Source organism: Xiphophorus couchianus, chromosome 9, assembly GCF_001444195.1.
Source record: "Xiphophorus couchianus chromosome 9, X_couchianus-1.0, whole genome shotgun sequence".
In the NCBI taxonomy this organism is placed as follows: Eukaryota; Metazoa; Chordata; class Actinopteri; order Cyprinodontiformes; family Poeciliidae; genus Xiphophorus; species Xiphophorus couchianus.
The window spans coordinates 499,133-513,266 of record NC_040236.1 but is presented as its reverse complement, the minus strand read 5'-3'; the positions used below and the strand labels follow the sequence as shown (position 1 = coordinate 513,266).

At 37.5% G+C, this 14,134-nt stretch overlaps 1 protein-coding gene across 1 annotated transcript in view; it reads left to right on the top strand.

Annotated features, from left to right (window-relative positions):
• trappc8 (trafficking protein particle complex subunit 8) overlaps window positions 1-14,134 on the top strand; it is a 39,325-nt gene that overhangs the window by 1,805 nt on the left and 23,386 nt on the right. The window contains exons 3-15 of the mRNA XM_028027754.1: window positions 23-112; window positions 410-584; window positions 1,519-1,672; window positions 1,963-2,047; window positions 5,797-6,062; window positions 6,302-6,417; window positions 6,509-6,659; window positions 7,968-8,068; window positions 8,251-8,356; window positions 8,449-8,580; window positions 8,883-9,107; window positions 11,158-11,263; window positions 11,837-12,031. Of these exons, the coding sequence (XP_027883555.1) occupies window positions 23-112; window positions 410-584; window positions 1,519-1,672; window positions 1,963-2,047; window positions 5,797-6,062; window positions 6,302-6,417; window positions 6,509-6,659; window positions 7,968-8,068; window positions 8,251-8,356; window positions 8,449-8,580; window positions 8,883-9,107; window positions 11,158-11,263; window positions 11,837-12,031 (1,902 nt within the window). The remainder of the gene's footprint in view (window positions 1-22; window positions 113-409; window positions 585-1,518; window positions 1,673-1,962; window positions 2,048-5,796; window positions 6,063-6,301; window positions 6,418-6,508; window positions 6,660-7,967; window positions 8,069-8,250; window positions 8,357-8,448; window positions 8,581-8,882; window positions 9,108-11,157; window positions 11,264-11,836; window positions 12,032-14,134) is intronic.

The window sequence follows — 14,134 nt, the reverse complement described above, 5'->3', positions numbered from 1 at the left end:
GCTGAAACTGTTTGTGTTTTAGTTACAACACCCTGGTTTGAAGCCTACAGGGAAAACTTCCTGCAGTCCATGCCTGCCTCTGACCATGAGTTCCTGAATCACTACCTGGCTTGTATCCTTTCTGCTTAACACTTTGTACCTGTCTAATATCTGTGTTGTCATAGTTTTCCAGCTCTAATATTATTCACCAATTAGATTACATTCTGATTTCCCATGTCTGTGTCACTAGTATGGCCAGAGGGTGTAATCTTATTTATTCCTAATGATCTACAGATTCCAAGAACAACAGTAGAGTTATTTGTTTTAAAAAACAAAAAAAACAATTATAAGTATAATAAAAGGGGAAAGGAAAAAGTAAGGTATAAATTTGTAAAACAAACCAATGTTTTATGTCCTTGACAAACTCCAGGCCTGCTTGTGGTGTCATCCACTGAGGCTGTTCCGGTGGAGCAGTTCCTCAAGCTTTCCCAAGAGCAGCACAAGATTCAGCACAGCGGAGAATACACTAACCCAAAGTGGTTTATCCCCAACACACTCAAGTATTATGTGTTGCTGCATGACAAGAACGAGGGAGATGAACAAAGGTACTATTTAATTAGAGCTGACACAGAAAGAGTTTGGTATTGTGATGAAAACGCATTTATGTAAACATGTATTATCTAAATGTTACTACACGTGCATACTTCCCTGATGTCTTTTCCTCTGTCCTTGCCCTGTCTAGTTTATTTTATAACTTTTAGAAGTTATGGAGTACTCACTATTTAGACCAATATCATACTTTTTAGATTATTATGCAGAGAAACTCCTTCTAGCATATAAATTATGGAGTACGGTACTTATAATTATCTTGCAACCCAGAAAAGGAATTAAAACAAACTTAGAATCCAGAGAAACTCATCTAGAGAAACTACTCACTACCTTAGATCAACATTTAAGACCACCTACTCATGGAACCAAAGATGGAAAGCCAAAACTTTTATTACTTTAGACCAATATTTAGCTTATTATTATCCAGAGAAACTCCTTCTGGATTATGGAGTACTTATAACAGGAGCATCTAGTTGATATATTCAAGAATTAGAACAAACTTAGAACCCAGAGAAACTCCTACTGTCTCTAGAGAAACTACTCATTGCCTGAGATCAACATTATCAGAATGATAATCTAGAGAAACCTCTACTAGCTTATAAATCATGGACTACTTATTTTTAAACACAGGATTATACTTTTTTGTTTTCCTTTGGTTTGTTGTTTTATTGTATTTCCTTCTAATTCATGTAAAGCACTTTGAAATGCCTTATTACTAAAAATGTGCTATATAAATAAAATTACCTTACATGATTAATGTATCAAATGATAATCCATGTTTGTGTGGCACTTGCATCTAATAATGGAAAAGTTTCCTGCTGGAACATTTTTTCCATGTTGAAACTGATTTGGTAATTCTTAATTCTGAACATCACTTATGATGTATAACTTAATTAGAGACTGGATATTTAGTTGTTTTATTTTTTTCAGGGCTGAAATGGTTTATGAAGACATGAAGCAAAGGTATGGACCTCAGGGATGTTATCTGTTAAAGATCAACTCTCGTGTCTCTTCACCTGAGGAGGAGGAGCAGATCCCAGACCCCTGGAGTCAATACCTGCACAAGCAAAATCTGCGGAACCAGGTTAGCAGCCTGTTGCTTAATTTGCTTACGTTATTGTTTCAGACCTAGGAGTTAAACTTGAACAAGCCTACTCTCAAACTGAGATGTTTCAAATCTTCAGAATAAATTGCAATTTTTGACAGTAGAGTTTGACATTTTTGCAGGTTTTTTTACTAAAAGGTGCCCTGCTGGACTGCCAGTTAAAGAGGTTCTCCCTAGAGAACCTTTTGCTGTGTTCTCTGGGGAAAGGATTAATTTGTATTGGGTTGCCAGATATTTTGTGTGAATTTATCTTGTGATGCTTTTTACAGGAGGTGTTGCAATTCGCTAATGTGGTTCCTGCTCAGGACGGTGTTGTTGCACCTGAGGCTGATTCAGGTGACTCAACAGAGAAAGGTCAGTTCAATTTACACCTGTCTCTTTCATGGAGGTTCTTCTTGTCATTGCTTTCTTAGCTCAAAAGTTTTTGAAATTAGATTTGTTTTTTCAAAATTTTCCCCTTTTTTCTGGCTTTCTGCTTTAAAACGCTAGAGTTTCTTCTTGTTTCATTATGACTGTGGTACGCATTGAATTCCATTCAGTGACAAAATATAATGCATTACCCTTATACATTTTCACTTTGTCTTGTTACAGCAATAAACTTCAAAGTAATTTGGAAGCATTTATATCAAGTCAAGATAATGTAGCCCATAGTTTTTTAAAACATTTTTTTTTTAAATCATACACGTTTTCAAAATGTTCTACAAATACAAACCAGAAAAATGTTAACTCCATAATTCAATGTGCATTTGCCGTATCAAGATATGAAGAAAAAAAACCTTAATTTGCTATTCATGTTTATATATCTTATCATAAAGACAATAAACTTTGATAAGTCAGTCCCTGTCCAACATTAGCTTTGTATTTTTCTTCCTTTTTCTCAGGAAAGCAATATTTGAGTGTGATATGTCAACTCTGCCATGGAAAGAATAGACAATGTGTGAAAAAAACAAATTCTAACGGACTAAATTATTTTTATTTAATTAAATAAACTGTCTTGATTTCCTAATACTGACATTTTATTTAAGAAATACATGAAAAGTGAAAGAAAAAACTTAAAAGAAACATTTCTTAAGAAAACCCATTGAAAACTTATTATTTTAGATATAAAGTATGTCACTAAAATTATTACAATGTAAAGTAATCTAGTTAGTAAATACTTTAAAATGTATTGTTTATTTATTCTTTATCAGTAAGAGGAAGTGACACCATCCCAGGTGTCACATTGTATTTTAAATGTGCTTACTGCAATATTATTAAACTGACTATATAGGTAGGTTGAAAAAATAACAATGATGAGTCGCCAAAATAAAAGCAATGGAAAATATGTTTTTACATTATGATCCATGCTGGGGGAAAAACCGTAACCAACTCAGAATAAGTTTGTTTTTTTTGTCAACACCCCAAAATCAGATGGCAGAAGATGAACTGAAACGGGCTGGATTATGTGGTGTGTAAAACACATGCATGAACATTTACTGAAATCATAAGGAAATCCAAAAGAAGGGACAGTTTCATAGTTAAGTCTGTATTTTGTCTACATTTGTATTTCAATTGCACATTACAATACATATTTATTTATATAATACTGGCAACACAGGCAGGGTTCAGTCTGTTGGTCAAACTGGGAGCAGTCCAGGAACCTCTGAGACATTCTGGTAGACACAGGCTAAAGCCAAGGATAAAAGACAATAAATAAATACATCCCTGATTCCTTCACATTCAGACAAAAAACATACAATTTCAGCATATTGGGACATTAACTTGTAGCATCTTTATAGTTAAACACCGGCAGTTGTGAAACAGAAGACTAAGAAAAACAGTCCCAGCTCTGATCCTGACTGTTTGACCTGACCTGCCAAAACCCTTTGGTCTTTAATGCACTTTCCTTCTAACAGCAGTTTCTCATTAGCTCTCATTAGAAAACCTACACAGTATGAAAAAAGTTAGCTGAACTAAGAAAATAACAATTGGAGTACTTGCCAATTTAGTTGCATAGGAAATATTTCTTGGTTATTTAGAAGCTAGTTTCACCACGGGAATTCACTGTTCTGGCCTCAAAGTCAAGAATTTCTGCTCGTAAATTACATAATTATGGACAGATACATATGTTCTCTTTCATTCATACCTGTGAAAGGTGATGCCAGTTTGTACTGTAAAACTTCATACTTTACTAATCCCCAAAGGAGAAATGGATTTAGTTTGAGAATTAAAAATAATAATAATAAGAAAAATAATAATAATAATAAATATGCAACATCTCTCAGTATATTGTTAAATGTATATTCAACATTTAAAACGCACAGTTCTAGAGACGATGTATGCATTATAAAGTTTGATAGCCTCGGGCAGAAAGGACTTGCTGTAGCGATCTTTAGCACATCTGGGCTGCAGTAATCTTTGGTATGTCTGCTCCTCTGGCTGTCCACCATGCTGTAAAGGGGATGAAAGGCATTATCCGGTTCTGGTTCTGCTCTGCATCCCCAGAACCAAACGAGGAGAAGCAGCTTTCAGCATCTATGCACCACAAATTTGGAACAAACTTCCAGAAAAGTGTAAAACAGTTGAAACACTGACTTCTTTTAAATCTCAACTAAAAACCCACCTGTTTAGAATTGTATTTGAAATGTAATCAATTACAAATTTATTGATGGAACTTGACTTAATGCTTTGTTTTGATTATTGATTCTATGTTGCATTGTGTTTCTGTGTTTGTAATGATGCAAAGCACTTTGAAATGCCTTGCTGCTGAAATGTGCTATACAAATAAAATGTATTGATTGATTGATTGATATCCTTGATAGCTCTGATCTTCTTCAGCATTTTCCAGTAGAGCCAGCTTGATCCCCACAACTGACTCAGCCTTTCCTGTCAGTCTTTCACCTTCATTGCAGCACCCCAGCACACCACTGCATGGATGGAACTAGCCTCTGATGACTGATAGAACAATGAATAGCATCCTTCTGCAGATGTTAAATGAGCTGAACTTCTGCAGAAAATAGTCTTCTCATGGGCTTTTTGTAGAGCACCTCAGTGTTCGTAGTCCACTGTAGCTTCCAGTCTAGTGTAACACTAAGGTACTTGCAGGATTTAACCTGCTCCACATCTATTCTGACATGGAGATTGAGAGGAAATGTGTTTTGCTCTCAATCTCAAACACATTTGAGAAACTGACAACCATTTCTTTGGTCTTGTTTACATTAATCAGGAGTTGGTTCCTTCTGCACATGTCACAAAATTGTCCACCAATGTCCTGTACGCCACCTCCTGTTCCCCTTCCACACACCCCACGATACCCTTGTCACAGCCTTTTGCAGATGGCACAGGTTGGAACAGTACTTAAAGTCCGCAATGTAGGTGGTGAATAAAAAGGGAGACAGCACAGTTCCCTGGGGAGCGCCAATGTTACATATTAGATAGTCTGATATGCAGCTCTGTAATCTCACATAATGAGGTCTGGCATTCAGATAGTCGATGATCCAGATGATGAGTGATGTGTCCACATCCATTTTTACTAGCTTCTCCTGGCTGGATGGTGTTAAAGGCTGATGAAAAGTCAAAGAAAAGGATGCTGACAATGGTGTCAGGTCTGTCAAGGGAGAAATAGGCCATCTGCAGCAGGTGTATAATTGCATCATCCACTCCTAAGTGGATGATGCAATTTGATGCAAATTGCAGAGGGTCCTGGGCTGCATCTGCCTGAGTCTTCAGATGTACCAGAACCAGCTTCTCCATAACCTTCATAATGTGTGAGGTCAGAGCTGAAACAAGTTCATGCAGCACATGAATTAACGACTTCCGATCACTCCACGGCCACATTTAAGATGGTGGCGATGTAACGTAGGACTCAGTGTTCAAAGGAGGGTAATCATGTCTGTGTGGACGCCCACCAGGCTGGGAAAGCAGAGCAACAATTGTGGAGGCAGCCTGGAGCGCCATGGTAATTCTATGGCACTGGAGTCGCTGTAACAGAAAGACCCAATATGACAACTGCTAATGTATGGCCTCGTTATAGCTTCATGATGAAGGCACTGGAGAGCTTCTGGCAAGCCGATGTAAAATAAGCGGATTAAAATGTGAACTTGTATGTCTTTGTACCCATGAAGGAGCTGGAGGATCCAGTTGCTTGGATACCCACCCCCTTCAACTGGACACAGACAGCTGCACAGCCAGCCTCCTAACACTCAGCCCTGTCGACGCTGATGGGAAGAAAAGCACAGGAGACACAGACAGCCTGGCTGCAGCTGCAGGGAACCACGGCACCTGTCTTACCCTCAATGACCATGACCGCATCAGACAGTTTATCCAAGAATTCACTTTCAGAGGCTTGTTGCCACATATAGAAAAAAACATCAGACAACTGAATGACCAGGTAAACCTGGGCTGGATTGAGGAAAACAAATCATGTTAGGAAAATTTCATTCTACGAAGGTTATTCTTTTCATTAATGCTATAAATCTTGAATTTCCTAAATGAAAATTAGGCGTCAGTCCTCATCTCCAGTGTAACTTATAATTGTTACAAATGCTACATGTTTTTTATGTTGTCTTTTTTCTTATGAATTCTCTCATCATCATTCTAGCAGCTCTTACCCTCACTCTATGTTCTTAGCTGGTTTCTAGGAAAGGACTGAGCCGGTCTTTGTTCACGGCCACCAAGAAGTTTTTTGGTGGAGGTAAAGTTCCAGAGAAGAGTGTTAATGAACCAAAGAGCACTTATGGCCTTCAGTAAGCTCCTTTCCTCTACTTTATCACCAGACAGCATGGGAGGCCAGCATTGTGTACTAAATTAGTCCTGATGCTTTCTTTCTGATACCAGATACCCCCCTGAAGCCCCTGAGCTGCAGATCAGAAAGATGGCTGACCTCTGCTTCCTGGTTCAGCACTATGAACTGGCCTATAGTTGTTACCACACCGCGAAGAAGGATTTTCTGTCAGACCAGGCTATGTTGTACGCTGCAGGGGCTCTGGTAAGGTCCCCTCTTTTGTCAGTCTGGACAGGTTGCATATTGGAGCACAGCTCCTCATCCCAGATCAGTGTGATGTTTTCCATGCTGTTTCACTCTGTGCTCAGTACTTTAAGCTAGTCGTGGGACTTGATTCAAATTTTTCAAAGTTAATTGCAGAGTCTGTAATTAATTAATTGCAAAGAATTGTGTTTTAGTTGCATTTAATTTATCTTTGGGATTAATAAAGTAATTTTGAATTTGAATTAAAATTTAAACAAAACTATACAGACAAAATAAGCAACACCTTTGATTTAAAATCTATTTGTTTCTGAATGATAGAATAAATATTCGTATGAGCTCAACAACAAAGATATTTATTGTTTTAATCTGTTATTCAAGTTCTTCAACCATCAGATTAGAACAAAGTGCTGTTCTACCCATTCAGCTTTCCAGTGTTTCATTCATGGTACTTCTTTAAGAAAATCCTCCTTTATGGGTGTGACGGAGGTGCAGGGGTAAAGCGTGTAACCTATGCTTTACCCATGGATGCCTTATTCCTCCACGTGGCTGTCACAGGTTCGAGTCCTGGGCCCTTGACCTTTAGCACGTCTTCACCCTCTCTCACAATCTCGCTTCCCATCGATGCACTGTCAAATAAAGGCCAGTAGGGTAAAAAAATCCTTTAAAAAGATAAAAGAAAATCCTTTACAAATTTGGGCTGTAGACGCTCACATTAAGTTTTGGGGATGTCTGTGCTGCTGCTGGAACATGTTTAGCATTGAGATCCTATTTCAGGCTTGAGTAGTTTCACTGATAGGTTCCTTTTAGCTCGACTTGAGCACAACAATAGCCTTTCCCAGGGTCCCATCAGATTGGGTTTGAAGCAGAAATGAACTCCCATTGGGTTAAGAGAACCAGTTTTGCTTGTGCGTCAGATTTGCAGTCGTGCCAGAAATCCCTTTACAGTATATGTAGTTAAAAGAAGAGATTATTCGACTTACCATTTTTAACATGTTAAAGACTATACAATTAATCAAAATTAACAAATATAAAGTTCTGGTTTTACTTTAAACGAGTAATTATTTCATTGTTGCATTTAGTTGTTTTTCCCAACACTTAATCAGCACAAGTCAATCTTTAAAATTCTATGTTAATGTTTCTTTTATTTTAATCTTTTTGTGAAATAACACCAAAGGTTTATTTTCTACTCTTGCATTAGTCATGCAAAAATATTTTAAATATTAACCAAATTATTTGACTGATATTTTTTTTTATTTTTCCTTCATAGTTGTGCAGCTTTAGGTCTAATAATTATGAGTTGTTTTCTAGGAAATGGCTGCAGTGTCCGCCTTTCTGCAGGCCGGAGCCTCGAGACCATATCCAAGCCACTATATGGACACAGCGATCCAGACGTACAGAGATGTTTGCAAGTATGATCCTCAGCCACCTTACATCATCACATGTCATAAGCTGCTACATAGGAGCTTATCCTCATATATTAGATGTTAAATATCACATACCGGTAGTTTGACCATAAAACGTTTTGTCGGGTAAAGAATAACTGATATTCCTTTATTACCTTTGTGGCAGCATATTTTCTTAATCTCCACAGAAACATGATGCTGGCTGAACGCTGCGCATTACTCAGTGCAGAGATACTGAAAAGTCAAGCAAAATACTCTGAGGCTGCAACTCTTCTTATTAAGATGACCAGTGAGGTGAAAAATCATGCCTTACTTGTATCTCTGTTGTTCTAGTGACCTGCAGCTCACTGAGCTCTTCTGTGAAGCTGCTGTGTTTGTGTTTGTAGGACTCTGACCTTCGTAGTGCTCTGCTGTTGGAGCAGGCAGCCCATTGCTTCATTAACATGCGTAACCCTATGGTGCGCAAGTTTGCTTTCCATATGATCCTGGCTGGTCATCGCTTCAGCAAAGCAGGACAGGTACCTCTGATGCACCTAACATTGATTAACACCAGACATTAATATGCACATGCTTATTAAAAACCTGTTCAGAAATCCAATCAGAAATGATTCTGTTCTGAAATTTTTTTTAATAACCATCTGCATATTAAAGCATTCTTTTATAGTCAACAGTTAATATCTTCAGGTAATACCTCACTCAGTACCAAGAGAAATAGTCAATATCAATTTGGTTACTATAGCAACTTTATAAAGAAGAAAAAAACATGACAATATTTCTACTGTAGTCTTTTCTCTCTCCCTCACTTTATTTCTTCATGTAGAGGAGGCACGCACTGCGCTGTTACAGTCAAGCCATGCAGGTCTACAAGGACAGAGGCTGGTCTTTGGCAGAGGATCATATCAACTTTACAATTGGTCGTCAGTCCTTTACACTGGGGCAGCCTGAGAACGCTTTACAGGCCTTCAGACAGATTCTGATTAATGATAGCCAACAGACAGCCACACAGCAAGCTGCCTTTCTCAGAGAATACCTCTACGTTGTCAAGGTGAGATTAAAAAGAATCTTTTGTTTTTCTGAACCTTGTTCGTAGATGTGATCCAACACTGATCATTTTTAAAGAGGTTTCTAGAAATGCCTTCATTTTTGTAGTTTGGTCTTGAATAAAATTGAAATTAAGAGTAGTAATTTTTTTTGGCTAGCAAATTTATTCATTGTCAGTGTGAAGTAAATGAGTCTAAATAGATAAGGATTAGATGTAAATTAAGGTAACGCAAAAGAAAAATGCACAATATACTCCATTAAGCTGAATTTAAAGTCGGTGATTTTTGTTTAAACTTTAAGTGATGTAATGAAAATTAAAAGTACAGTTGTTGTCAGCTGTGCAGCTGTTTTACAGCTCAGAAGATTCAGCTGATGTTATCCTTTGAAAAAAAAATGTAGTATCTGTTAGACCTGAGATCCTAATGACCATACAACAGCAACCAATCAGAGCGAGGAATAGGGTCTTAGCACTGTCCCTCATCCTCGTGTACTTGCTGCTTACATCCTCCTCCTTGCTTTCTGCTGTGCTGCACCTTCTTCCTACAGCAGGGCCTCTGTGAGAGGTTGAGCAGCAAAACTCTCCCCCAGAATGCTGTACGGTGCTGGATCAGGGAAATTATTGGATGTTCCACCAGACACACATATTTTCTATTGCTACGGATCACGTGTTTATTGCGACAAATCTTATTGATTTTTTTTGCCCAGCAATAACTGGAAGTTTTTATAATTGGATGTGTAGAAAGGCCCAGCCAGAATCTATGGAAGGAGATAAAGATTGGTGTGACAACAGGCCTTCTAATACCTAAGACTTGGAACCAGGGATAAGCAGTCAGTGTATCTTTTAACATTATCTTACAAATGTTCTTACAGGGAAAATTATAAATTCTAATTAATAGTCTGACTGCAAAATCTGACAGTCTCAGTGGGATTGTTACTTTTGGTATTTTCTCCATTGTTGGTGGCAAAGATCAATAATGAATTTGAAAATATGATTCAATGTGGTTACAGTGTGCAGTTCAGAGATGAAATCAGAACTGGTGTCCTGAAGAAGCCTGTTTTTAAAATGGAGAGGTTATTTAAGAGCATTTTTGTATGAGGAGCTTTGACTGCAGTGACATGCATTCAAAGTCATACCACAGAAGTTGTCAATATCTATTTATTGTCACTTTTTTCATTATCACAATAAATTCCACAAAATGTAAGATTTTAAATCCATATTGCAAACCCCCTCCTGTTGCTCATCACCAAGGCACCAGAGGAAACATTCAAAAAGCTGCTGAGCAATTAGAAGAAAGGCTGTAAAACTGCAATACCAATAAAGATTTCCATTGATCATTGAGAAGGGTGTGAATACCTTTTGACATGCCAGCTTTAATAAATTGTAAAATAAACAGAAGCATAATTATTTTTCAGAATTCTGTTATATTGTTAAATAATATTTAGGTTGATACCCATCTCATTTTTTATTAGATAAAAACTTATCTGTTAAATAAAAACTCTAAATACATCTACATATAAATCTGTCAGATGGTCAGGGCTATGAATCATTCTGGATTGAACTGTGGGCAGTCTGACTCAGTGGTTCTCAAGTATTTTTGCTTCTGACCAATATACCAGTGGAAGAGACAGCATAGTTACTACTTACTATGCTGTATAGTTGTGAGCCCAACTATACAGAATTTAAACAACTATAATGAGAAGACAAACATTAAATTACTTCTCAGTTTAGTTTTATACATATTGTTGTGTACTAATTCACAACAATTCACAAAAATCACAAAAAATGTGAAGTTTAAATATTATCTATTAAGTGTAAATGTATAGACATGTTTAGAAAACATACATTCCTATTTAATTCTAGTTGTTAAACAATGCAGGGTTAGTGACTGACAGTAATAAATACTGTCACTAAATTTGCAGCAATCCTCTTGCAGCAACTTTATCAGAGTAACAAGTTTAATCCTACATAAAAGTCATGATGTAATTATAGCTTAAGTGATTAATCGAGCAGCAATAATGATGAGTTGATTTACAATTGTTTTTTTTTTTCTTAGAGTGTTCTTGGAGAAAACGAAAGCTGCCTCCCCCACCTGCCGCTGCCTCACATCCATAGCTCTGCTACCAGAGTTTACTTTGGACATGAACGCCGCCTTGCAGAAGGTAACCCTCTGGCATCTCTTTAAAACATCACCCACCAATCTTATTTTTTTAGTCAAATGTTATATCAGTTAATTTATTGAATATTCAGATATGTGTACCCTAGTATGAAAGCTGCACATTTCTCTCCTATACACCAGAATTCTGTGCACTAGTGCTCTACGAAGGAACTACACAGTAATTTATTGCTTTTTATTGAAAATAATTTTCTAGAACATTTGCTTGATAAAGAAACTAAGACTGATGGTCATTTTGCATTTGTCTATTAGAGGTGTGTGTTGCAGTTGGTTTCAGACTTGTGTTTTATGATTGTAAGATGCTGAAGGCTTTGGCAGGTTTGTAAAGCTGAAATGTCAGTGTGGTCTGTAAAGTTCCAAAACCACCTTTGTTCTACAAGGAATATTTCCATGACATTCAGTCAGTTTGGAAACATCATTCTCTATGCTGGAATTGGAATGCTCTCACAGCTTTAGCTTCCTTTTCATATGCATCAATAATTTAAGATTTAATCTTAATTATGAATTTTATTATTGTATTTAACACAGCAAATGATTAATTCCAAGTACTTTTTTGTAGGGGAGAAGCAGGCAGCTACTCACGTTTCCTTGGATCAGGAGTATGACCAAGATTTGTCAGTCCTGTGGTGCCAACTTGAGGAGCAGCTTGCAGCATCTGCCAATCGAGGGATTCTTCCAAGTAACTTCCAACCTACTCAGTGTTGTCTGAACAGTCAGACAAATAACCTCCATCACCCACTGGCTGTGATTGCGGGTAAGAGTTAATGTGACTGTCTAAATATCACTATTGCTTATTTTCACTTTTCAACTGAATATAAAGCTTTATTTATTTTGTTAGGGGACATAATATTGCTCCATTAAGAATAATTCTCCAGTGAAGTAAAAAACACCGCGTCATTGTATTTGGATATGTTGCAGCCCTTTCTTTAACATTGACAAAAGTTTTTTTATGTTGTGCAGAGGTTTTAAGTCTTCTGTGTGTGGAACTCCATCAACCATCTTTACTCCCTCCAGTTCTCCGTTATCCATGATGGGATCAACCCAAAAATCTATTTTCCTAGTGGAGGTCTACAGCTTATGTTCTCAAAGTGTTCATAGACCAGAAGGAACATGTGCTCTGGGTCTGCTCCAGACTCTTCTTTCAGTAGAACATACCAAGAACACCTTGATGCTCAACCACCCTGACTGACTCCTTTCACTGTGAAGGATCAGCGACTCTGAATCAAGCAGAGAGGTCTGCCTGTTGCTAAGACTTGCCCCAGCCTCCCTTTGAAGGAAGCTCATACAGCCACTAGTATATAGCATCTAATTCTTTAAGCCATGATCTCATAATCGTAGGTGAGAGTCTGAACGTACAGGCCAGTAACTTAAGCTTTATTTGGTTCAGCTCTTTCTTCACTGGAGTCCACATTACAGCAGACAGGCTAGGGTGTTTATTCAACTCCTGCTCCAACCTACTACAACTTGCAGAATATACACCAAGACACTTGAACTAGTCCACCTGTGGCATGGACTGGCTCATGACCTAAAGGGAGTCTGAGGTAGAACTATGCCTTCAGACTTGGAGGAATCCACTCTCATCCCTCCTCACACAATGCCTCTTGAACACAATCGTAGACTTCTACAAAACAAATTTTAACCGCACACCTAATCTTCCAGGACTCAATCAACTGCCTTGCGAAGGTAAAGATCTGGGGCCTCATGCATATGAGTGTGACATTTTCACACTAAAACTTAGCATAAGGAAAAATTCAGAAAAGTGCAGGGCATAAAAAAATCAGATGCATAAAGCCGTGCGCACGCACGTGGCCGCGCACCTTTCCTTTATAAATCCCAATTTGCGGGAAATAGAGCTCAGCTGCTGGTCCGCCCTGTTACCATCCATAAATACATATGTAAATTTTTAAATCGTTCTCTAAAAGACTTAAAGGGCAGTATGAGGCACACTCTTTAGGGTTTTTCCCCTCTTTATGTATAACCGTTATTATTGCTTCTGATCAGCTTTTTGGAGGATCATTTTCCTTTAGAGTGTAGTTAAATACTGCACATAGTTTAGGGGTAAGCTCTTTTATATATACTTTATAGAACTCTCCACTTAGACCATCTGTCCCTGGACTTTTATTGCTTTTTGATCATTTAATTACTTCCTCAACCTCAATATCCGTGATTAGCCTATTCAGATTATCCGCTTCTTCCGATGTTAGTTAAGGTAAATTAAGTGTTAGAAAAATTATCCTCCTGTTCATTTACTCATGAGTTTATTTTACAAGTTATGTTTTCATATTATTCTTTTCATATTATTCTTTTTATATTATTACTCTCATATTATTCTTCTTTTTATATTTACTTAACTTCTCTTTCTTTTGTAGTATATTATTAACTTTGTTTAGGATGGTTGCTTGGAAGCTAAAAACGTTAAACATTCATGTGTTATTAGTTCCATATGTAACTGATTAGTTGTGGTCAGTTGCATGCCCTTGTAAGGGCATGTCCATAGGAGGTTCCAGAATGTGAAGACGGTTGGTCAATTCTCTGTGTGAAGAAGCCCAACCTCCTTTTTCTATACAATAAAGAGAAATGCAAAGAAAGAACTGGCAGAATTGATTTCAGACAGTGTTTGACAGCGATTCGTCGCGTCTGTTCTCAATTCTCCTATTCTGCAGAAAAGAACTTAAAAGAAACCTAATCTCTGTCTCTGGCTGATTCTTTGCAGGTTATGACAAAATAAACCTATCATTAAGCGTTTTAAATAAGTCCTCCATTACCACCCTTTTCTGGGGTAGAGTTTGGGAATCGTATAATTCTTTATAAAATTCGCGGAACCCCTTTGCAGTTTTTTCTGGTTGGGATAGTTCTT